Here is a 25,925-nt window from a genome sequence, read left to right as displayed (position 1 = left end):
TTATTATTGACAGCAGGCAATCGGCTGATGATGGCAGTATTCTTGTGAGAGAGAGACCTTACCTTACAGACCTTACATCTTGTTCGGGTTGCCCCAGGATCCCTCAGTGTGAGGCACCTCTAATGTACCAGAGAGTTGCTAGTACATCTTCCGGTATATTTTGCATCTTCCAATCTTGGATGGTCTGGGATGCAGTTTAGATATTTGTCGAGCTTATTCTTAAACACATCTACGCTCACTCCTGATATATTCCTCAGATGAGCTGGCAACGCATTGAATAGACGCTGCATTATCGATGCTGGTGCGTAGTGGATTAATGTCCTGTGTGCTTTCCTTATTTTTCCTGGTATATTTTTGGGCACTATTAATCTACTCTGCTTGCTCTTTCTGCATATTTTAGTTCCATGATATATGCTATTCCTTCTATCTGTTTCCATGCCTGAATTATCATGTAGCGTTCTCTTCTCCTTTCCAGACTATATAATTTAAGAATGTAGTCTTTCCCAGTAGTCTAGGTCCTTAAAACTTCTTCTATTCTAGCTGTAAAGGACCTTTGTACACTCTATTTGTGCAATATCCTTTTGATAGTGTGGGTACCATATCATATTGCAATATTCAAGTGGACTACGAACATATCCGTTTTATAAAGCATAATCATGTGTTCAGCTTTTTTCTTGTTGTTTTGAAGTGCCGTGAACACCTTCCCATTTTTGCTTTACATTTTGCCAACAGAGTTGCTATTTGATCATTGCATAACATGTTCCTATTCATCATCACACCAAGGTCTTTAACTGCTCCTTATTTGTGATGGTCTTCATTATTAGGTCCCTTATATGCATATAGCTTTCTTTCTCTGTCTCCATAATTTATTGATTCAAATTTATCAGAGTTAAATACCATCCTATTTACCTCTGCCCAATCATATACTTTGTTAAGGTCTCTTTGTAGAGCGTTCCCTATCTTCATCACAAGTAATTTCTCTACTTATTCTTGTGTCATCTGCGAAACTACTCACTACCGAATCCTTAACATTATTGTCTATGTCTTCAATCATAACAAACAAACCGTATGCCAGCTAACACCGTACCTTGCGGCACACCGGATATTACCTTGGCTTCATCCGATTTCTCGTCGTTTGCAATAACTATCTGTTTTCTGTTGTGTAAAAATTCTTTTAAACCATCTTCCTACTTTATCCACGATATTGTGTTTTTTCTAATTTTCTTCGCTAATATATTATGGTCTACTTTATCAAAAGCTTTGCAAAGTCTAAATAAACCACATCTGTTTCATTTCCGCTTTTCATATTTTTGAATATGTTTTCACGGTGGGACTAACAGTTGGGTTTGTGTACTTTTTCCGGGTACGAAACATGTTGTCCTTTATTAAACAAATTATTTTTTATTAAATGTTTCATAATATTTTTCTTCATTACCCTTTTTCATACACTTTCATTATATGATGTTAGACTCACAGGCCTATATTACTTGCCTCTAGTCTTGATCCACTTTGAAAGTAGGGGTAATATACGCTAATTTGTGCTCATCATATATCTTGCCTGTATCTACACTTTGTCTTAATAATATTGCAAGTGGCTTTGCGATAGAATGAACTACTTTCTTTAACAAAATAGCAGGAATTCCATCAGGCCCTGCAGCAGCTCCATTTTTAATTTCATTAATAGCCTGCACAATATCAGCTTCATTAATATCTATGTCAGCTAAATATTCACTATTTCATCCCTTATTCTATATCATTATCTTCATATCTAATTCTAGGGGTGAATTCTCTCTTATATCGTTCTGCCAGTATGTTGCAAATTTCCTTTTTTTCATTCGTTAATCTCCCTTCAATTCTCAGAGGGCCTATTTCTATTCTTCTTTTATTCATCTTCTTCGCATATGAGTATAATAGTTTGGGGTTTTGCTTGATATTTAATAGGGTTTTTGTCTTCCAAGTCCCGTTTTTCATTTTCTTTTGATTGTATAATCTTTTTTTCTGCATTTTTCTATCTTACTTTTTAGTTCTATAACTTTCCATGCATTTTTTTCTTTTGCAAGACCTTTTTTCCACTTCTGATTTTCTGGAACAAGATTCTTCTGTCTCTTTGGTATGCATGAATGATGTTTACTTTTCTTCTTCGGTATATATTTTTCACTATTATCTCCAATATTTATATAATATCTCCGTATTTACCCTTATGTCATCACTTACGAAAATGTTATCCCAATCTTTGTTTAATTCTTCATTAATTTCTGACCATTTTATATTTTTACTGTAGTAGAAGTTGTATTTTCCATATCCTTCCCACTTTTTCATTTCTTGCTTATCTCTATTTTCACTTGCTTTGGAATGAACTGTTAATTCTATGACATTATGGTCTGAAATACTCGCATTATAAACTACTTATCTTTAACATAATTCATCTTCGTTCACAAAATACTAGGTCTAAAGTATTTTCCTTTCTTGTTGGCAGGTGATTATTTGTTGAATGTTGTATTTCGTAGCATATCTAATAGCTTTTCAAGTTGCCTCTTATCTTCTGCACTACTATACTCTCTTTTTTATATGTATAAGTACAACCACAATCTCCTATTCGTTCTTTCCATTTACGAAAGGAAAGTTGAAGTCACCAGATAGGAGAATAGTCCAGTCCTTGTGATTTCTACATATATCATCCAATTTTTCAATTATTAAGTCAAACTCTTTTAGTATTAGGAGGTCTATATATTACTATGTTCATCAATTTTTCAGATTCAAATTCTACCGCTATTAGTTCACATTCTGAGTTACTATATTTCTCATATATTTTTCCTTGTTTTTTGTCTTTCCCATATATTGCGGTTCCCCCTTGATCCTATTTTTTCTATCTGATCTATAAGTTTGGAACCCTTTTATTTATTGATCATCATTCCCAGTCTCTTGGGAAATACCAGGTTCACTTATATTCATTATATCTATTTTCTTTTCATTTTGGGTTAGTTCTTCTAAGTACTCTATTTCTTTTTGAGTTACTCGTAACTAAACCCATGCGCATCATCACTATGATGGTTTGCGTGTTTTCTCCTTCATTCATTTAATACTGATAGTAATAAGGATTTTCCCATGTCTCTTTCCTGTTCTGGTATGTTGTTCTTTTTTCACTTTCCAGAAATTCTGACATTAAAAAATCCAACTTTTCCATAATATTTGATCTTCCTTCATCATAATTATTCATTTTGTGTCTGAATCTGCAATTTTCTCCGTTTCTGCAATAATCCTCTGCATAATAAATACAGTTATTATCTCTTGAGTAGAATTTCGGAGCTGATGCTTTGAAATTCTTTGCTGACACCTCTGCATATCTCATTGATGGTTTGCTTTTCTCTTTTACCTGATTATTCTTGATTTCTCTCTTTATTTGTTTCTTTCTTATTTTGGATTTTATTACTTGGTTGGTTATTTATTTGATTATGATTCATGGCTACAGGGTGCATATATTTGCATTTTTTGTCGAACTTACATCCTTTTCCTTCTTTTAGGTTTTTACATATTTTTGGATGTAGATCTCTGCAATCATCCCCATATCCATCTAAGTATGCACATTTACCATATATTTCATAGTTTTGACATATCTTAGGATGTTTGATAGTAACATCTTTCTCCAAAATCTGCAATTCCTCTTTTCAAAAGGTTGCAGATTTTGTCTTTCTTGTCTATTTTTTCCTCTTTCCCGTCATTGTATAGATCTGGGTAGAGCCTCTTCGGGATTTGCTTTTCTGTTGTCATATCGTAATTTATTTCTTCGTAGGTATGCTGCTTTATTGCCTCATATGTAGTATCAATGAGTATCTCTGCATCCATACTTTATCTTGTTCTTTGTTTTCCTTATTTTTTTCTGTCATTTCATTTTTGTTTACTTCTCTTCCGTTTTCCTCTTCTTCTTTTTCTTCTTCTTCTTACCTTCTTCCATCTTCTCTTCATCCTCAACTATTTGTACATTCAATCTTGATTTAATAACATTGTCTATCCATGATAGACATGTTGAACAAAAAATTCTTGTATCTTTTCTCAAATCTTGTATTACCTCAGCACACTGTGGATGGGTCGGAATGTTGCATGCAGCACATTTTCTGATAGGTTTTGTGGATTGACTATGCTATACCAAACCTTACACAGTTTGCATGCTTTTGGCATTCTTTTTCCTAATGCATCAATTAGTATATTCACAAGATTCACCTTATTCATTTTCTTTGTCGGAATATGTTGGTTTATGTATATTTTCTTATGAGCTCTTGACCACTTGGATTTTATTTGGAACTTCTTCAATTATTTTCAAGATGTTTTCATTAGATTTGTTCCAGTTTGAAGGATTATATCCTTCTAATATATCTATGAATGCTTTTGTATCTTTTTGGTGAGGACTGTTGCTGATTTCATAGATGAGAAATGCCAGTTCCCTTCCTGCTACCTCATCGTATTGCGAATCTGCTAGACACGCCAAATTACGCCACCTTTTCCCGCAGTTGGAACTTACTGCCATCTTGTTCTGATTTATAGTATTACACTTGATAAACTAACTTAGAAGACGCCTTTATCCTACTATTTTCACACTAATCTTATCACCGATAGTTCACGAACACTTCTAGATATTTCTCAAATTCTAGTCGTATGTTAAACTTGTGAATATCTGTTGATTATTGTGACTTCACGCGGGTACGTCTCACCAAGCAAGATGGCTACTACGAGAGAGAGAGAGAGAGAGAGAGAGAGAGAGAGAGAGGGTGTTCATAAGGTCTGTTTACTGGGATATTGAATCCAGACATTTGTCGAGAGCATACGCTTGAGTTTATTAATCTTGCTTTTATCGGGTATTAAATTCTCTCTCTCTCTCTCTCTCTCTCATACGCGTCAGTGTATAATTCTACACACAAAAACACGCTATATATATATATATATATATATATATATATATATATATATATATATATATATATATGTGTGTGTGTGTGTGTGTGTGTGTGTGTGTTATATAGAACATCCTATACATATATGCATGCTATAGACGTCCTGTCAAATGCCACGTCGTATTAAAGGGGATGAAAAAGCAACATCTGCCACCGACGAAGATCTCCTCTGTCTGTCTGTCTGTCTGTCTCTCTCTCTCTCTCTCTTTCTCGGCAGTCAAGGTAGGTGTGCGCATGCGTGTTGATTCCGCCTCAGCTCGCGATGATGCAATCATCCACTAGTAGGGGGTTATTTGACCATCACCCGTCTTTTGTGCTAAATGTTTTGATGGTCTTCTCTCTCTCTCTCTCTCTCTCTCTCTCTCTCTCTCTCGTTTGTCACGAATGTCTGTTTAAAATCACATCAGGTAAATATATATTTTTTCTATTTCGAACAGTTAATATAGTATATGTATGTATATTATATATATATATATATATATATATATATATATATATATGATATATATATATATATGTGTGTGGTGTGTGTGTGTGTGTGTGTGTGTGTGTGTGTGTTGTGCCCCATGTTCATATATTTATATAGTGTATGATATATATACGGAAAAATTCACTTAGAATATGAGAATGACTTACAGGCCTCTCATATCAGTCGAAGGTCCAGTGATTGTTCTGCAACTGTTGTTCCAACCCCCCCCCCAGCCCACCGCACCCCCGTCCTGAATATTCCCATCCTTCATTCAACCAGCAAGTTTTTTGAGAGATTCTCGTAAATGGCTTCGAAGTTTACCTTTGTGTGAAATTGGCTGTAGTTGCTACACAATATGATGGTTTTTTTTTTTCTCCCTCTTTGTTAATGTTTGTAGTTTCCCAAGAATTGATGTTGTTGTTGCATCACTGATAGGTTGTTTTTTTTGGTAGTACAGAAGGCTCGTTGTCTTTGTTTTATCAGAAGGTTGTTTCCGTTGTTGTATCACAGAAGGGTTGTTTTTTGGAATTGCAGAAGGCTCGTCTGTGTTGTATTAGAAAGTTGTTTTCGTTGTTGTACCACGGAAAGGTTGTTGTATCATAGAGGGAACGTTGTTGCATTATAGAAGGGTTGTTTTCGTTGTTGTATCACAGAAGGGTTGTTGTTGTATCATAGAGGTGATATTGTTGGATTAAAGAAGGGTTATTTTTGTTGTTGTATCTCCGAATGGTTGTTGTTGCATGGCAAAAAGATTGTTGTCGTTGTTGCAGCACTGAAGAATTGTTGTTTTGACTTTACAAAAGGGTTGTTGCATCACTGGTAGGTTGTTTTTATTGTACAATAGAATGGTTTAGAATGGCTATTGTCGTTGTTTTGTCGCAGAGGTGTTGTTGTGCATAGCGGAGTGGTTATTGTTGTTGCATTATAGAATGAATCATATAAGGGTTGCCGTTGCACTACGGAAGGTTGTTGTGCAAAACGGAATGGTTGTTGTTGTTGTTGTTGCTCTACAGTTGTTGCTTCGTAGAATTGTTGCTGTTTATATCATTGAGAATTAGTTTAATTAATAAATGAATAAGTAAATAAATAAATAAGTCGATAAGTAAATAAATCAGTAAGTCAATAAATACATAGAAAAATAAATAAATAAATAAATAAATAAATAAATAAATAGAAAAAAACTCAAACAAACAATTAAATAGATAAAACAATATGACACTTTATGGCCCAACTGCATATCTGTCAGGCGAGAGGAATTAAGAGTGACACAGACAAGAGAGAGAGAGAGAGAGAGAGAGAGAGAGAGAGAGAGAGAGAGAGTTTAATTAATACAAGCGTCGTCAGAACTTTTCGTTTAGTAGAATTGTCGGGAATGTTTCGACATGTAAGTGACTTGTCCTCATTAAATCAGCTCTGGTATGGGGAGATACTGACTGAGGAGAAGGGAGATTTAATCTATACATGCATACATACATACATACACACATACGTACATACATACATACATACTACATATTCATACATACATATAAAAATATATATACTATTATATATATGTATATATATATGTATGTATGTATGTATGTTGTATGTATAATGTATGGACGTTTATGTATATATATAAAAACACGGCTGAGACTGAATTAAATACGAGAAAACTGACAATGGTATAACTGTTATATAACTGATCTTATGTGCATTTATTTTCTGTTTATTGTTCGTAGATTATAAAAAATATAATTGTCAATATTATTATTATTATTATTATTATTATTAATTGTTTTTTTGTTTTTGTAGTTCTTCTTCTTCTTCTTCTTCTTCTTCTTTCTTCTTCTTCTTCTTCTTCTTCTTCTTCTTCTTCTTCTTCTTATTATTATTATTATTATTATTATTATTATTATTATTTATTATTATCATATTATTATTATTAATATTATTATTATTATTATTATTACCAGAACTAGAATACGAAAATAAGAAAGACCCAAATTTCTAACAATGAATACCTCGTCCCTTTTCAGACTCGGTGCTCCACGAATTCTGAAAGGACCTTCACTACTGCTTCCTCAGGACATCAGGGATTAACAGCAGGATCCTTCAAGCACCGCCATGAACTTCCTGAAAGCACTGATGACGAGTTCTGACGAGCACGATTTGGGAAGTGTCTTTATGGAGATGGATGAGATTGCATCCACAAAAGACATCTGCGGCGAATGTGTTGAGAAGTGCGAGTTTTTAAAACGCTACCCGTGGTTTATCGAGAGTGTTTTATTGCTCTTGAAGTGGTCGCATCCTTTTCTGTTATTTCTAAGCTGAAGTGGACTGAAGTTTCTGAAGTTTTTGACGTTAAGTGATTGAAACAACTTGATGAATTACCTGGTAAAATCGACAAAAATTTTTGATGTGTTTGATGATGCGCAACTGAAAATAACTTGATGAATGACCTTTTTGACGAAGGGGGCCACTTGAAATTTCGTTTATTTAGTATTGTGGACGCCGATGCACGCCAGATTTCATGAAGTTCAAAGCGTCCCTGAAACGTCACCCCTGGCGTAAGAAGAAACTGACCTCGCCTTCCTCCTCTTCGCCTCGCTACGCCTTCGGACACCATGACTTCGCCAGGTCACACCTGCGGGGCTTCTCCACGGCCACCACCCTGGCCCCTAGGGTCGACCCATCGCTCTACAACGAACTCGTCACCCCGAAGGACCCCAGGATCGGCCAGGACACGCCCGACAGGGGGCAGATCCTGTACCGGAGTCGGCCGATGGTGGTCATATGCCCCTCGAGCGAGGAAGAGGCCGACGACGACGAATTCGGGGAGGTCCAGAAGGTCCCCATCAACCTCTACTACGACTCCTACGGGGACGTCATCGAACACAGCCTGTGGGCGCGCCTCAACTCGCGCGAACATCCCCCCGCCGTCCAGGGGCATGTGCCCGCGGGGCACGCTGCCGAAGGGAAGAGGAGGCGCTCATGCGATTACCACCAGAGGGCCAGGGAGGAGGAGTACGCCGCCGCCGTCAGGAGGAGGTTTTCCCACGACAACGTCCAGGTTCGCGTCGGTGGCGAAGGAGGAGGAGGAGGAGGAGGAGGAGTCGATCTAGGCGAACTAAGTCGAAGGTGTTACGTCACGGGGGAGTTCGTGAGACTGACGGAGAAGGAACACGACGACCTGGCGGAGGCAATGGAGTACTACTGGCTGGAGAAGGACCTCCTGGAGGAGCTGGACGGCAGCGACCTGGAGGAGGAGGGATCGAGGAGCGAGACCAAGGGCAAAGGGCGGAAGAGAGGAGGGGGGAGGAGGAAGAACAGGAAGCACAGAGTGACGGACCGAGAGGCGGCTGCGACGGGAGTGACGGCAGGGCCAGTGGACAGCGGGAGGACCTTACCTGCAGCAGCAGCAGCAGCAGCAGCAGCAGCAGCAGGTTATGGGCGGGGCTTGCGAGAGGGCGAGGGGCGGGGCATCGGCAGCGAGCGGCCACCTGTGCCCACCCACTTCTCTCACCCAACCTTGCATTACGGCTCCTCTTCCTTCATTGACCCCCAAGACATGATATGGGCCTCCATGTGTGCCATGTACCCGAGCGTTGAGTGGAGGGACGTGGGCGTTGGGGGTGGAGTGGCGGCAGGAGGAGGAGGAGGAGGAGGAGGGGGAGGAGGGAGTGAGGGCTTAGGGGCCGCTCGAGACATCACGAACCGTCAGTGTAAGAGTACCTGTGTTAGTGGTCGCGCGACAACGGCTGCCTCCTCTTCCCGGACACCTGTCGGAGCCCAGGCCTATGCCAGCAACCCCCGACGACGTCGCAGCCGAAGTCGCAATGGTTCTAGAGCCCGGAATGACGACGACGAGAGCAGAGCCACGCAGCAGGACATGAGCCACTGGAACAAGAAGACGACGAGTGCCAGGGTCTCGCGCGACGCAGGAGGAACTTCCGCTGCCAAAAGGAGCGATCAGCTGTTATCAGTTCGACGAGATGGTGCCAAGCGCAGTCCATCTCGCTCGCCCCATCGCCAAACAGCGACAACCAAAACTTCGGCGGGCGCTACGTTACCTGGTCATGCCCAATGCCACGCCCTCACCCACATAGATTATGATAACGCGGCACCCGATTGGCACCACCACCGGTGCCAGGGACGGAGTGGAAGGGAGAGGGAGAGCCAGGCACTGGGAGGAGGAATGTCTTCCAGTTCTTCGTCTGTCCATCCACCTTCTTCGCATGGGGGACAAAAGCAACGATCAGCTGGGGGAGGAGGTGGAGGAGGGCCTCCTTCAATTGTCGGGAGGCGTGGTGGTGGTGGTGGTGGTGTTGGTGTTGGTGGTGGAGAAGGAGCGTGGAGTAGTAGTGGTGGGGGTGGTGGTGGTGGTGGCGCTCGTAGCCAGGCGAGCGGAACATGTGGAGCACTGGGCCATCTGGGAACTTCCCCAGCAGTCTCAGCGCGCGCTCTGCCACGTGCACACGTGCGGCCCAACGGCGCCAACGCCAACAGTAGTAGCGCGTCTCATCATCCTTCCGGTGTCGGTCATCGCAACGACAGTGTTCACAGTGAGCCAAGTGTTAAAACAGTGACCGCCAGCAGTGTGGATAACAGCAGTGTAACAGTGACGAAGAGCGGTGGTGCTTTTGTTGACGGAGAAGAATGGCACCCGTCGCCCCCAGGGGAGGGTGGTGCCACCCCCGTGTGTGAGGGCGAGTGCACCTGTGCCATGCCCTGCAAAGTGTCAGGGATACCCGTTTATCAGGGGCGCGGCGGTGGCGAACAAGCGCGCAACAGCAGCAGCAACAACAACAACATCATCAACCCCCGGGAAGATGCGCCACCCCCTAGTGTTCCCTCCGGGGGGGCTGGCGCACGAGGAAGGAGTGCTACTGGAGGAGGAGGAGGAGGGGGAGGGGGGAGTCATGGTACCAGTGGCCGTCGAAATGGTAGCAACAAAACCACCACCTCCTCCTGTTCCTCCTCCTCCTCCCAGGGGCTCCCCACCACGGGTCGCTCCACTTCCCTAGTGGGGAGGAGGGGGAGCTTCGGCTCCAGCGGGGCTTCTTCCAGGGGAGGGAATCCCATACACGACAGCGAAGTCGATCTGAATCGGAGGGCGTCGCTACCTGGCCCCGGAGGGGGTGCCAACGACGACAGCGGGAGAGGATCTCATTACCGCTCCAGAGCCTCTCCTCTGCCCTCGACCTCCCGTTCCTCGCACCGAGGGACCTCCCCGGGAATGGGTGCCAGGGCTCCTTCCCCAGCGGTGCCAAGGAAGACTCCGACGCCCACGCGAAGGCGTGAAGCCCAGACGCCCCCTTCCACGCCCATGACGCGCCGCCCACCACCGAGGGCAGTCTACCAAGTGAGATTGTCCCCGAATGCCTCCTCCTCCTCCTCCTCGCGGGATTCCCCGCCCTTGCAGAGGGACAGGGACAAACCTCGTCGAGATTACCAGTCGTGAATAGCAAATCGAGTAAAGGGGATATCTCTACGCCCACTATGCCAAGGGCCATGCCGCCCCGCCCTGCAATAGCGCGAGGAACGGGGTCACAGCGCACGCCCAGAGATGCCAACAAATCGACTGGCGAGGAAGCCAGAGGCGTCGCGGGTCAATCGTCGTCTCTGAAGCTGGACACCCCTCCGAAGTCGCTGCCCTTGTCCTTATCGCTGAGCTCGGGTGAGTCGGGAGACAACACGAGCCTGGGCGAAAACTCCCTGAATTTAAGCTACGCCTCGATTCCGACGGACAGCGACCCTTCCCTCGAGAAGTCGGCCGAGAGGCTCTACGGAAAGACGACGACTGGCACCTCGAGGTCGACCTTGGCATCACAGTCGAGGTCATCATTCCCGGATAAGTCACCTGGCCTGGCCCGGGCCGGCAGTAACAGACTTACCTCATCAGTGTCACGTCTCTCCCCGGCTAGACGTAACGCCAACGACGTCACGAGGGCCAGCGACTCGAAATTGGACCGAACTCTGAGTGCCAGTTCGTCCCACATCACCGCCAAGGCTTCTGTCACTCGCACCCTTTCGGGACCGAAGAGCTCCCTGGCGTCTGCAGACAGTGCCAGCAGGGCGAGAATCGTCAGGAGGGTCATGAGTGGCAGTCGAACGAACCTGAGCAAAAAGAAATCGACGTCGAAGACGTCCCTGGTCGTGGGGCGCCATAATCTCTACAACAGAAACAAATCGGGTTCGAAGAATTCGCTGCTCGGATCTCGTAACAACCTATTCCGGGCCAGTCTGGACTCGCAGAAGACGGAAAGCACCACCGATTCCGGTTGCAATTCGCCTCTCTACGGGAGTCAGTGTTCGCTGGACGGCGACCGGAAGAGACAGAGTTCCTCCCCGTGCCCCCCCAGCCTGCGCAAACAGTCGGGGGGCTCGAGTTCCTTCATCTCCAGAATGTCCAGATCAGACGCGAAGCCGAAGACCAAAGAAAGAAGCAAATCGAAGGAGAACGTCAAACGGGAGTCGGCCACGCCCACTCGATCACCTGTCAGGACACCCGATACGACGACGACACCTGTAGCCGTGACCCCAGAACCAGAAACGGCGACCGCAAAGACAGAACCCGATTCCGTCGACGATGATATGGGCACTGATACGGGTATGGGGACTTCAGTCGAAGAGACGAAGGGGTGCGAGGCGGACAGTACCTTCCCTACTGTAGCAGGAGCCACAGTTCCCAAACTCCAGGTGAAGATCGTCCACGCCCACACAGATAACAGTGCGAGTCAACTATATGAAAACATGGGGAAACCAACGACGTCTTTTGAGAACATAAACAAACCGGTCACACCTATCAAGAGGTCTTGTAGCCTTCAGCTCTCCCGGGACTCGGATCCTGCCGCCATCAGGAGGAGATTCTACGAGATGAGAGCGAAGAGCCTCTCCCAATCTACCTGCGACGGATACCTGAGTGACTTGGGCAAAGAGAACATCATACCCCTTCCCGAAGTAGGAGCAGGAGCAGGAGGGGGAGGGGGAGGAGGGGGAATCAGCGTGTCTTTCCGATCTGTCACTTCGCCAGTCCGCCGCCCTTCGGTGAATATCATTCCTAATTGTATCGTTTCCCCTGAAAACGACGAAAGGGGGAGTGGGTCGAGGGAAAAGAGAGAAGTGACGAAGGTTGTCATCGTTCCCGAGGTAAAGACGAAGGAAGAAAAAGGGATACAGGTTGAGGCATCCAGCAGCGAAGATGAAGAAGAAGAAGAAGAAGAGGAAGAGGAGGAATTAGAGGAAAATGATGAGGGAGCAGAAGAAGAGAGAGAGGGCGTTTATTCGGAAGTAAGGCGAGAAGAAAACGGAAATTTAGGACCTGCGATAAGAGAGGAAGAAGAAGAAGGAGAAGCGAGAGAGAGAAAGAGCGAGGAAAAGAACGAGAGGCCAGACGTTCAAATATGCGAGTCAGTTGGTAGTCCTGCCGTTCAAGGCGAGTCGGGACCATTAGATACGAAATCCCGCGTAGGGGCGTCCGACGGCCGTCACATTCTTTCCCGGCCCCTCCTGCCAGGCCCGTTGATGGAGCTGGCCAGGCAGCAGTCTACCTGCGACAAAGTGCGAAAGAACACCCTGGCGCACATTTCTCGTCACCCGGAGGATGAGTTGAAGGAAGAGGAGGAGGAGGACAGCACCTCCAGCGGGATCTGTCGGACGGAGATCGAGGACAACCGAACCAACGAGAGGAAACTCAACGACATCGAGGAGGACGAGAACAATCAGCTGATCATCCAGCGGCTGGAGACGTCCCTGGCCGACATCATCGATTCCGCCGTACTCAACAACCTGAAGATCAACGGCAACATCCTCAGCGACCAGTTCGACGCCATCATCGCCACTCTGAAGAAGGTCGCCGCCTCCGTCGACTCCGGGGGATCAGACTCGCCCCACTTCGTCAGGAGGAACTCGGAGTACGGGGGGGCCAAGGGCGCCCCCAAGGCTCCCCCTCCTCCCTCTTCTCCCTCGACGTTCCCCGTCTCGCCTACGTCAGCCCCTCTGACTCCCACCTCAGCCTCGTCGGCTTCGTCCTCATCGATGAGTCCCATGAGCCCCTCGACGCCCAAGACCCCGCCCTCCAAGACGCCCCTGTCCTTGTTTTCCATCAACGATGCCACCCTGGGCACACGGGCACGCCTCCCCTCATACCCAAGAATAGGAAGCTGTCTCTCCCTCGGGATAATCTGCAGGACAACTCGCCTTCGTTGGGAGAGCTCGCCCGCCGCCTCCACGCCAACCCTAACCACCTGAGGGCGGACCAGGATTACGTCGACTTCATCGACCTCGACCAGCCCTACGTCAGCCCCGTTCCTCAGGGAGTCAGCGCGAGCGACCTGATCAGAGGAGGACCTACCCCGAAGGCCTACGGCAGGAAGAACAGCACCGGGTCCTTGGGCCTTTCGTCCTGCGCTTCCCTTCTGGAGGATAAGGCGTATTACGCCGGGGGGCCTTCCATCACCGCCAGCGTGACGAATCTAAACGCTGCGGAGGATTACGGAAATGTGTTCGGACCGCAGCAAAACACCTTCAGGAAGGTCCACAGCACGTCGAACGTCAACAACGGGTCCTCGGCGGGAGGGCCGCATCGTCTGTTCCAGCGGCACCTGTCCCTCAGCGGGCCCGACGACCAAGGGGAGCACCGCCTGAGGAAGAGTCTCTCCAAGAGCCGCGAGTTGCTGAGTCAGCTCGAGAACGAGTACAAGAAGATCAAAGGCGACGAGAACAAGAACGCCCGCAACTCCATCGTCATCGACCAGAGTTGGCTCGATCAGGACTTCGACGAGCTCCTGCAGACGCTGTCGAACGACAAGACGATCCAGGCTGACCCCCACGAGGCCCTGGCCTTCCTCACCAACAACAACAACAACAACACTACGCCAACAACCGCCACGTCGACTTCTACTGCTTCGCTAGCAGTGCCCTCCTCCACTTCCTCCTCCTCCGGCAGGAAGGTGTCGAAGAAGGACATGCCTCCGCTGCCCTCGGATCACAGCCCTCGCGTGAGGCGCCACCATCACCAAGGGCAAGCCGCTTCAGAGGGTCGACACATCTTCTCGTTCTTCCAGAAGAAGGGCAGGAGTCAGAGCCTCTCGGGCACGGAAGCCATCAAGATCACTTTGCCCGTGACGAGGGAGGATGACTTCCGAGGCGTCCCTCGCTCAGCCCACCACCAGCAGGAGGGTATTGCCGCCCCTCACGGAGGAGGAGGTGTGAGGAGAGTCACCTACGAGAAGGCGACGACGATGGAGCGCCCCGCGGGGCGCTCCAACAGAAGTAACAGCATCCCGTCGGAGGTACCCCCAACCTCCAACGGCTCTGCGTTACCGCTCGATCTCGTTGGAATACTCAAGAAGACCAGGAGCAAGTCGCTGTCGAAGGCCGCCTTTAAGGAAAGTCACGAAGACCCCTTCTTGGAGGAGGAAAATCCCTACCAGGCGGATAATGGGGAGGAACGCCCCTCAGGCGGGGGAGAACACGACGGGGAGGACGAACCTGCCAGGCAGATGCGTTCCCTGTCTCTCCCCAAGTCCTTCCTCTCCGACAGATATGGACTGACGGGTTTCAAGGCGGCGCTGCCAAGGTAATGTCCTCCTGTTTGTTCTGTTTCATATTGGTTCGATTCTTCCATTTTTATGTGTTTATTTATTCTTGCATTTTTGTTTTATTTTGTAGGGTCATTAGACTTTGTATTGACACCGAGCCGTTGTTTGTGGCTGCAATGAACCGTGGAGAATATTTTGCAATGATATTTGAATGTAATTTATACTGAAACGTGGAAATAATCTATCTTGCAACGTGAAAATAATTTGCAATGAAAGCTGAATATATTTATCATTGAAATGTGACCTCACATTCCATGGATTCAAAAAATAAATATTTGTCGATAAAATGTGACAAATGTTGCCGATGAATGTGCAAATATTTTGTCAGGAAATGTGAAAGAATTTCATGGAAAATGTAAAATAATATCTTGCAATGAAATGTTGAATATTTGCCTCAACGGGTTGTGAATCCAATAATGGTTATATATGTAGATCATTTTGGGTCGTTTGTTTTTGTGTTTGTACGTAGTTATAATTGTTATCAATGAGTCAAATCTATTTTATATAACATTCAGTGTTTAGGAGAACTTGTAGTAAGTTATATTTATATATAAAATCTACTGGTCACTTTTTCGACCAGATAACATATATGTAATTGTAATAACACATAATGCCCTCTTGACTTCTCGAATTCTTTTCTCGAATTCGCCACACTCGAATTCTTGACTAAGAATACGTAAACTATAAAAGTCTTTTTACGAAAGTCTTGTCGCGTCGTGAAAACATGAATAATTTATGTTCCTGTTTATCTAATTAATTTTTACGAGCGCAGATGATTAAAAAGGTTTTATCAGCAGTGAAGCTTTTATAGTTTTATGTTTTGAAAATTACGTGCATCATTAATAACATCGCCATCTCTCTCTCTCCCTGTTCAGCTTTAAGCTCTCTCTCTCCTCTCTCTCTCTCTCTCTCTCTCTCTCTCTCTCTCTCTCTCTCTCAGAACGTCTTTCCTGTTCGTTAATGAAATATAAGTAGCGACTTCGGTATAGATAAGTGTAAGACAAAACCGCTTACGTATATATACAAGTTCTGTATTCGTACTAAATTTAGAAACTGTCTTATTGCTATTTGACGTAAAACTGCTTTTCAAGTAAAAAGTAAGGAATCAGTATTATGTCCTTTTATAAAAAAAAATTACCTGAAATGACCGAGAGCTTTGAATAGGTTTTATGTCCTGTTATTAAAAAAATAGCTCTAAGAACGTAGAACGCAAATTAATGAACGCACCCCTTCGTTCAAATAAGTATGACGCAATCGAGGCGAACTGTCAAATTCTTGTTGTGAGGAACTTGCCACCACGTCAGCCTTATGAAGTTCAGGTTCCTGCCACAACTGTAGCCTTTTATTTGCTAAGGGGACCCTTTACCGACTCACACGCGGAAGTAGAGGCGTTTTCCTCTACATTCCCTCTTATTCCCTCTTATTTCTTTGTTCCTCTGGCGTCTCTTCTCCACCGTCAACATTTGAGGTTGGGATTTCAAATCTCGGCGTCGTATCGGTTGACCTCGATTCGACCAACCGCTGCGTTGAATTTTGGGCAGAAACGCTACTGTGATGATCTTGTTCGTTCGTTTTGGTTATGGTTGAATTTGGGTAGAAATTAACTGAGAGAGAGAGAGAGAGAGAGAGAGAGAGAGAGAGAGAGAGAGAGAGAGAGAGAATAGGGAAATTGCCTTACAAAAGATATGCCAAAAAAAAAGCGTATTGCAAGTCAGAGGAACTTATCCTGTAAATTAGGTTAGAATCATTATTTAAGAATTTGAGAGAGAGAGAGAGAGAGAGAGAGAGAGAGAGAGAGAGAGAGAGAGAGAGAGACTTATTATCCAACAAATGACGTATAAAAAACATATTACAAGCCAAAGAGATATATTCTGAATATTGTATTAGAAAAAATCTTATTCCAAGAGAGAGAGAGAGAGAGAGAGAGAGAGAGAGAGAGAGAGAGAGCCTAACCCTTCCTAAAAAAATGATATAAAAAAAAAGCCCAAAGAAAGAAACAAACGGAGGTGGAAGCACCTTTTCAGTACGACAGTAGAAGTCTAAAGAGACAGAGACTTAGAAGAGACTTAATGAGAGGTAAACAAACATCAGGGGCTGACGGACAAAAGAGATCATGAGAGAGAAGGAGAGAGAGAGAGAGAGAGCGAGAGAGAGAGATTCACCCACAGAAATATAAAAGGTGTATTGTATGTCAGAAATACATAATGTAATGAAATTGCATTTTAAGAGAGAGAGAGAGAGAGCGAGAGAGGTGGGTCTCTGTTGGGGTGCAACAGGTAATAAGCCTTCCTAAATGAGAGAGAGAGAGAGAGAGAGAGAGAGAGAGAGAGAGAGAGAGAGAGCCAGGCAATAATGTATAACCAATTTTGACGTATGCGAATATTATATACATAATATATTATATATTTCTGTATATATATATATAGATATCTATATATATATATATATATATGTGTGTGTGTGTGTGTGTGTGTGTGTGTGTGTGCGTTCGCGCGCGCGCATGCTCATTGACGCTACGTTACACAAGAGAGCATCAGAAAGAAAGTAATTTGAAGAGAGTCCTATAAAAGTTTATTGTTAATTAGAAGAGTAGCTATTTCTCTGGAACCGAGCGAGGATTGAATCTCAGGTAGTCAAGTCTCTCATACGTCTCTCTCTCTCTCTCTCTCTCTCTCTCTGCGATGGAGCGTGTATTGGGTGGAGGGGGGGGGTGGGGGGGTACGAGGAAACAATAGCAGCAGCCGTTGTCGTTGGAACGGCTCCTCCGTGGAAGCCACAATGGAGGAAGAGGCAGCTTTGGACGTTGTTACCTTTATTAAAGTTTCTGTTTAGAAGTCCGGTGACGTCTTCTTCTTCTTCTTCTTCTTCTTCTTCTTCTTCTTCTTGTGCGCATGCGCTGTACTTGCAGGATGCTTAGTGTCAATTGTTTCTTTTTTTTCCATGTTTGTGTTGTGAAGTAATGTTTACATTTTCTTTTATTAGAATTATATTGTTTTTTACCTTTTTTTGTGTTTAGTTAAATGACAATAATTTTGGTCTTTGGCTTTGGTCTTCGCTGCTCGACAGATAATAATGAATGAATGGACGAGTGAGTGAATGGGTCGATGAATGAAGGAACGAATGGGTGAATGAAGGAAGGAGTGAATGCATGTATGAAGACGTACATTAATGGATGAATGGATGCATTGATGAATGAAGGAATGAATGAATGATTGAGTGGATGAATGAAGGAATGAATGGATGAACGAAGGAATGAATGTATGAAGGAATAACTTAATGGATGAATGAATAAATGAGTGGGTAAATGAAGGAACGAATGAATGATCGTATGATGGAATGCATTAATGGATGAATGAATAAATGAATGGGTGAATAAAGGAATAAATTAATGGATGAATGAAAAAAGGAGTGGGTGAGTGAAGGAATAAACGAGTGGGTGCATGAAGGAATAGATGAATGGATGAATGAATAAATAAATGAATAAATGAGTGGGTGAATGAAGGATAGAATGAATGAATGTTTGTAGGAATAAATTAATGAATGAATGAATGATGAGCAAATGAATGAATGGTATATTCCCTCCCTCCCCCCCTGACTTCCCCAGTAGCCGGGGAAAAGCGTGAGGGCAGAAAGGGAATATGGGGGGAGGAATGTTTGAGGTTCTACATAGAAGACGAAGAAGAGGAGGAGGAGGAGAGATGATGAATATTTTGCCAGACGTCCTCCTCCTCCGCTTCTCTCCGACTTGTCTGTCATCTTCCCAATAACGACAACAAAAACAAATCTCATTTCCACCATTTCCTTCTTATCCTTTGCTTCTTCCTTTAGTTTCTTCCCTCGTTCTTCCCTTTTTTCACCCTTTTCTTCCTTACTCTTCCTTTTTCTTCCCAGTCTCTCACTTTTTTCTTTCACTTTTCTCCTTCTATTCGTCTTTTTTTCTTGTCTTCCCTCTCTCTTCCATTTTCTTCCTCCTTTCTTCCCTTTTCTATCCATTTCTTCCTCCTTTCTTCCAGTGTTCTTCCCATTCTCCTGCCATTTTTCTTCCTTTATCTTCCTCCATTTCTTCCCTTTTCTTCCCTTTGTTACCTTTTCCCTCTTCTTTCCATCGTCTTCCTATTGTCTTGCCTTTTTCTTCATCTCTCTTCTCTCGTTTCGTCTTCCCTATTCTCACTTTCTTCCCTTCTTCTTCCTCCTCCTTCTTCTCTCATTTCTTCTTCCTCATAATTCGGGAATTTGGAACGAAGACCCAGAGTCCCAGATGAAGAATTGGCTTATGAGGAGAGAGAGAGAGAGAGAGAGAGAGAGAGAGAGAGAGAGAGAGAGAGAGAGAGAGACTGGAATTTCGTATCGCAAAAACGCAATCAAAATTATTATACTGCGATATTCCGAATCGAAAATTGGGGTTTTATAATTGTTAATTGTTTTGCACTGAAGTTGTCTTATTTGGATTGTACACTCCAATTTGGAGACATATTCGAGTTTTAAAATGGATGTTTCTTCCGTGTAGTCAAGTTGTTCAAAAGGCAATATAATCGGTTACCTCTGTTTCCTGCTTTTAAAATTGGGTCTTTGGAATTTCCTGTCATCGACTGTTTGTCCTCGATGCTTGTAATATCAGTCTCTCTCTCTCTCTCTCTCTCTCTCTCTCTCTCTCTCTCTCTCTCTCTCTCTCTAGTAACCGAGTTTATGAATCATTATCTCATCGGCCATGTTGTTGGCATATACACGCTAATATTCTCTCTCTCTCTCTCTCTCTCTCTCTCTCTCTCTCTGGATTTTTTAATGTCAGAATTTCTGGAAATGAAAAAAAGAACAACATACCAGAACAGGAAAGAGACATGGGAAAATCCTTATTACTACCAGTATTAAATGAAGGAGAAAACACGCAAACCATCATAGTGATGAATGCGCAGGTTTAGTTACGAGTAACTCAAAAAGAAAAATAGAGTACTTAGAAGAACTAACCCCCAAAATGAAAAGAAACATTGAGATATGAATATAAGTGAAACCCTGGTATCCCAAGAGACTGGGAAGGATGATCAAATAAAGGGTTCCAAACTTATAGATCAGATAGAAACAAAAATAGGAATCAAGGAGGAACCGCAATATATGGGAAAGACAAAAAACAAGGAAAAATATATGAGAAATATAGTAACTCAGAATGTGAACTAATAGCGGTAGAATTTGAATCTGAAAAATTGATGAACATAGTAATATATAGACCTCCTAATACTAAAGAGTTTGACTTAATAATTGAAAATTGGATGATATATGTAGAAATCACAAGGACTGGACTATTCTCCTATCTGGTGACTTCAACTTTCATTTCGTAGAATGGAAAGAACGAATAGGAGATTGTGGTTGTACTTATACATATAAAAAAGAGAGTAATAGTAGTGCAGAAGATAAGAGGCAATTTGAAAAGCTATTAGATATGCTACTAGAATACAACATTCAACAAATAAATCACCTGCCAACAAGAAAGGAAAATACTTTAGACCTAGTATTTGTGAACGAGATGAATTATGTTAAAGAAATAATAGTTTATAATGCGAATATTTCAGACCATAATGTCATAGAATTAACAGTTCATTCCAAAGCAAGTGAAAATAGAGATAAGCAAGAAATGAAAAAGTGGGAAGGATATGGAAAATACAACAACTTCTACAGTAAAAATATAAAATTGGTCAGAAATTAATGAAGAATTAAACAAAGATTGGGATAACATTTTCGTAAGTGATGACATAAGGGTAAATACGGAGATATTATATAAAATATTGGAGAAAATAGTGGAAAAATATATACCGAAGAAGAAAAGTAAACATCATTCATGCATACCAAGAGACAGAAGGATCTTGTTCCAGAAAATCAGAAAGTGGAAAAAAGGTCTTGCAAAAGAAAAAAATGCATGGAAAGTTATAGAACTAAAAAGTAAGATAGAAAATGCAGAACAAAAGATTTATACAATCAAAACAAAAGAAAATGAAAAAACAAAAAAAAAAAGGGACTTGGAAGAAAAAACCCTATTAAATATCAAGCAAAACCCCAAGCTATTATACTCATATGCGAAGAAGATGAATAAACAAGAATAGAAATAGGCCCTCTGAGAATTGAAGGGAGATTAACGAATGAAAAAAAGGAAATTTGCAACATACTGGCAGAACGATATAAGAGAGAATTCACCCCTAGAATAGATAATGAAGATAATGATATAGAAGTAAGGGATGAAAATAGTGAATATTTAGCTGACATAGATATTAATGAAGCTGATATTGTGCAGGCTATTAATGAAATTAAAAATGGAGCTGCTGCAGGGCCTGATGGAATTCCTGCTATTTTGTTAAAGAAAGTAGTTCATTCTATCGCAAAGCCACTTGCAATATTATTAAGACAAAGTGTAGATACAGGCAAGATTTATGAGGAGCACAAATTAGCATATATTACCCCTACTTTCAAAAGTGGATCAAGACTAGAGGCAAGTAATTATAGGCCTGTGAGTCTAACATCACATATTATGAAAGTGTATGAAAGGGTAATGAAGAAAAATATTATGAAACATTTAATAAAAAAATAATTTGTTTAGAATAAAGGACAACATGGTTTCGTACCCGGAAAAAGTACACAAACCCAACTGTTAGTCCACCGTGAGAACATATTCAAAAATATGAAAAGCGGAAATGAAACAGATGTGGTTTATTTAGACTTTGCAAAAGCTTTTGATAAAGTAGACCATAATATATTAGCGAAGAAAATTAGAAAACACACAATATCGTGGATAAAGTAGGAAGATGGTTAAAGAATTTTTACACAACAGAAAACAGATAGTTATTGCAACGACGAGAAATCGGATGAAGTCAAGGTAATATCCGGTGTGCCGCAAGGTACGGTGTTAGCTGCAATACTGTTTGTTATTATGATTGAAGACATAGACAATAATGTGAAGGATTCGGTAGTGAGTAGTTTCGCAGATGACACAAGAATAAGTAGAGAAATTACTTGTGATGAAGATAGGAACGCTCTACAAAGAGACCTTAACAAAGTATATGATTGGGCGGGCAGGTAAATAGGATGGTATTTAACTCTGATAAATTTGAATCAATAAATTATGGAGACAGAGAAAGAAAGCTATATGCATATAAGGGACCTAATAATGAGACCATCACAAATAAGGAAGCAGTTAAAGACCTTGGTGTGATGATGAATAGGAACATGTTATGCAATGATCAAATAGCAACTCTGTTGGCAAATGTAAAGCAAAAATGGGAAGTTGTTTTACGAGGCACTTCAAAACAAGAAAAGCTGAACACATGATTATTGCTTTATAAAACATATGTTCGTAGTCCACTGGAATATTGCAATATGATATGGTACCCATACTATCAAAAGGATATTGCACAAATAGAGAGTGTACAAAGGTCCTTTACAGCTAGAATAGAAGAAGTTAAGGACCTAGACTACTGGGAAAGACTACAATCCTTAAAATTATATAGTCTAGAAAGGAGAAGAGAACGCTACATGATAATTCAGGCATGGAAACGATAGAAGGAATAGCAGAAAATATCATGGAACTAAAAATATCAGAAAGAGCAAGCAGAGGTAGATTAATAGTGCCCAAAACTATACCAGGAAAAATAAGGAAAGCACACAGGACATTAATCCACTACGCACCAGCATCGATAATGCAGCGTCTATTCAATGCGTTGCCAGCTCATCTGAGGAATATATCAGGAGTGAGCGTAGATGTGTTTAAGAATAAGCTCGACAAATATCTAAACTGCATCCCAGACCATCCAAGATTGGAAAATGCAAAATATACCGAAGATGTACTAGCAACTCTCTGGTAACATTAGAGGTGCCTCACACTGAGGGACCTGGGGCAACCCGAACAAGATGTAAGGTCTGTAAGGTAAGGTAAGGTCGGGTCTCTCTCTCTCTCTAGCAGTAACTGATTCCATATTGAGCAACGTAACTGCCTCTGTTTCTTGAGCATTTATACGAAGGAGTTGTGGTCAATGGTAGTATATATATATGCCATATCTTTCAACTATGTAAACACACCTTGTGGATTTCCTTACTCCTAAAAAAAAGAATATTTATAAGAGACCTGATAAGACCTGATGGTATTTTAACTAAAATATGTTAACTCTGAAGGTATTTCAAGTTAAAATATTAACTGAAGAAGAAGATAGTTATATTTTGCTGTTAAAAAGGCGTTGCCTGCCTGTCCACCGCAGCCATGGGAAACTCGGTTCGTTTATGGCTGCCGAAGAGGAAATGCTCAGGTTAACCAAAGAAGATAACTTTAAAGGAGAGAGAGAGAGAGAGAGAGAGAGAGAGAGAGAGAGAGAGAGAGAGAGAGAGCAATTAGTGAGGCTGTCAAGAAGCCTCTAGGTAATAGACAGCTGCATTTTTTATTTTCTGTTTCGGTTACCTATTTTTTTCTTCTGTTTGCGCGCGCTTGCGCGCCTGATTGTGAGGTATAGATGTTTGGACTAGGCAGAGCTCTGGGCCTTTTTTTGTTATGCTATGAAACTTATCGTCTTATTTTAAAAATAATTGAGAGAAATATATATCTTTATATGTAATGTACTTTTATCCCTTTTGATTATTTAAGGTAGTAACGAAAATTCGATGCTCTCTCTCTCTCTCTCTCTCTCTCTCTCTCTCTCTCTCTCTCTCTCTCTCTCTCTCTGGTGCGGGCAAAGTAATGAAATATTTGCGTTTCCTTAAAACAATCATCAGCCTATTTTTGTCTGCTTCAAGCATCGCACCTGAATCTCTCTCTCTCTCTCTCTCTCTCTCTCTATCAAACATAAGCAAGAGTGAAGATCCTACCGCCTCTCCTTCCTGTGTCCCGTCCGGCAGGAATTATGATCCCTGCCCTCTCTCTCTCTCTCTCTCTCTCTCTCTCTCTCGTAGTAGTAGTAGTAGTAGTAGTAGCCATCTTGCTTGGTGAGACGTACCCGCGTGAAGTCAGATTAATCAACAGATATCACAAGTTTAACATACGACTAGAATTTGAGAAATATCTAGAAGTGTTCGTGAACTATCGGTGATAAGATTAATGTGAAAATAGTAGGATAAAGCGTCTTCTAAGTTAGTTAACAAGTGTAATACTGAAATCAGAACAAGATGGCAGTAAGTTCCAACTGCGGGAAGAGGTGGCGTAATTTAGCTTGCTTGGCGGATTCGCAATACGATGAGGTAGCAGGAAGGGAACTGGCATTTCTCATCTATGAAATCAGCAACAGTCCTAACCAAAAAGATACAAAAGCATTCATAGATATATTAGAAGGATGTAATCCTTCAAACTGGAACAAATCTATGAAAACATCTTGAAAATAATTGAAGAAGTTCCAAATAAAATCCAAGTGGTCAAGAGACTCATAAAGAAAATATACATAAACCAACATATTCCGACAAAGAAAATGAATAAGGTGAATCTTGTGAATATCCTAATTGATGCATTAGAAAAAGAATGCCAAAAGCATGCAAACTGTGTAAGGTTTGGTATAGCATAGTCAATCCACAAAACCTAATCAGAAAATGTGCTGCATGCAACATTCCGACCCATCCACAGTGTGCTGAGGTAATGCAAGATTTGAGAAAAGATACAAGAATTTTTTGTTCAACATGTCTATCATGGATAGACAATGTTATTAAATCAAGATTGAATGTACGAAATAGTTGAGGATGAAGAAGAAGAGGAAGAAGGAAGAAGAAGAAGAAGAGGAAAACGGAAGAGAAGTAAACTAAAATGAAATGACAGAAAAAAATAAGGAAAACAAAGAACAAGATAAAGTATGGATGCAGAGATACTCATTGATACTACATATGAGGCAATAAAGCAGCATACCTACGAAGAAATAAATTACGATATGACAACAGAAAAGCAAATCCCGAAGAGGCTCTACCCAGATCTACACAATGACGGGAAAGAGGAAAAATAGACAAGAAAGACAAAATCTGCAACCTTTTGAAAAGAGGGAATTGCAGATTTGGAGAAAGATGTTACTACAAAACATCCTAAGGTATGTCAAACTATGAAATATATGGTAAATGTGCATATTTAGATGGCTATGGGGATGATTGCAGAGATCTGCATCCAAAATATGTACAAAAACCTAAAAGAAGGAAAAGGATGTAAGTTCGACAAAAAATGCAAATATATGCACCCTGTAGCCATGATCATTATCAAATAAATAACCAACCAAGTAATAAAATCCAAAATAAGAAAGAAACAAATAAAGAGAGAAATCAAGAATATCAGGTAAAAGAGAAAAGCAAACCACCTAATGAGATATGCAGAGGTGTCAGCAAAAAATTTCAAAGCATCAGCTCCGAAATTCTACTCAAGAGATAATAACTGTATTTATTATGCAAGAGGATATTGCAGAAACGGAGAAAATTGCAGATTCAGACACAAAATGAATAATTATGATGAAGGAAGATCAAATATTATGGAAAAGTTGGATTTTTTAATGTCAGAATTTCTGGAAATGAAAAAAAGAACAACATACCAGAACAGGAAAGAGACATGGGAAAATCCTTATTACTACCAATATTAAATGAAGGAGAAAACACGCAAACCATCATAGTGATGAATGCGCAGGGTTTAGTTACGAGTAACTCAAAAAGAAAAATAGAGTACTTAGAAGAACTAACCCAAAATGAAAAGAAAATAGATATAATGAATATAAGTGAAACCTGGTATTCCCAAGAGACTGGGAATGATGATCAAATAAAAGGGTTCCAAACTTATAGATCAGATAGAAAAAATAGGAATCAAGGGGAACCGCAATATATGGGAAAGAATACAACATTCAACAAATAAATCACCTGCCAACAAGAAAGGAAAATACTTTAGACCTAGTATTTGTGAACGAGATGAATTATGTTAAAGAAATAATAGTTTATAATGCG

The 25,925-nt window shown here is 42.1% G+C and overlaps 3 protein-coding genes across 3 annotated transcripts in view; all 3 read left to right on the top strand.

Annotated features, from left to right (window-relative positions):
• The window catches only part of LOC135213991 (fibroin heavy chain-like), a 114,462-nt gene extending 103,601 nt beyond the window's left edge, over positions 1-10,861 (top strand). The window contains exon 3 of the mRNA XM_064248082.1: positions 7,437-10,861. Coding sequence (XP_064104152.1) covers positions 7,931-10,861 — 2,931 coding nt within the window. The 5' untranslated portion in view covers positions 7,437-7,930. The remainder of the gene's footprint in view (positions 1-7,436) is intronic.
• A 50-nt stretch (positions 10,862-10,911) lies between these two features.
• Positions 10,912-12,853, top strand: LOC135213777 (uncharacterized). The gene is made up of 2 exons (XM_064247905.1): positions 10,912-12,690; positions 12,836-12,853. Exons 1-2 carry the CDS (start codon positions 10,912-10,914, stop codon positions 12,851-12,853), a joined length of 1,797 nt encoding a protein of 598 aa, XP_064103975.1.
• A 71-nt stretch (positions 12,854-12,924) lies between these two features.
• LOC135213776 (uncharacterized) overlaps positions 12,925-25,925 on the top strand; it is a 403,929-nt gene continuing 390,928 nt past the window's right edge. The window contains exons 1-2 of the mRNA XM_064247904.1: positions 12,925-13,313; positions 13,415-14,980. Coding sequence (XP_064103974.1) covers positions 12,925-13,313; positions 13,415-14,980 — 1,955 coding nt within the window. The remainder of the gene's footprint in view (positions 13,314-13,414; positions 14,981-25,925) is intronic.

This window comes from Macrobrachium nipponense, chromosome 43, assembly GCF_015104395.2.
Source record: "Macrobrachium nipponense isolate FS-2020 chromosome 43, ASM1510439v2, whole genome shotgun sequence".
Lineage (NCBI taxonomy): Eukaryota > Metazoa > Arthropoda > Malacostraca > Decapoda > Palaemonidae > Macrobrachium > Macrobrachium nipponense.
Note: the sequence above shows the minus strand (reverse complement) of the source record. Positions and strands in the feature narration are given on the sequence as shown.

Excerpts from the sequence above, each read along its gene's own strand:
- LOC135213777 (XM_064247905.1), top strand. The coding sequence starts at position 10,912 with ATGCCGCCCCGCCCTGCAATAGCGCGAGGAACGGGGTCACAGCGCACG.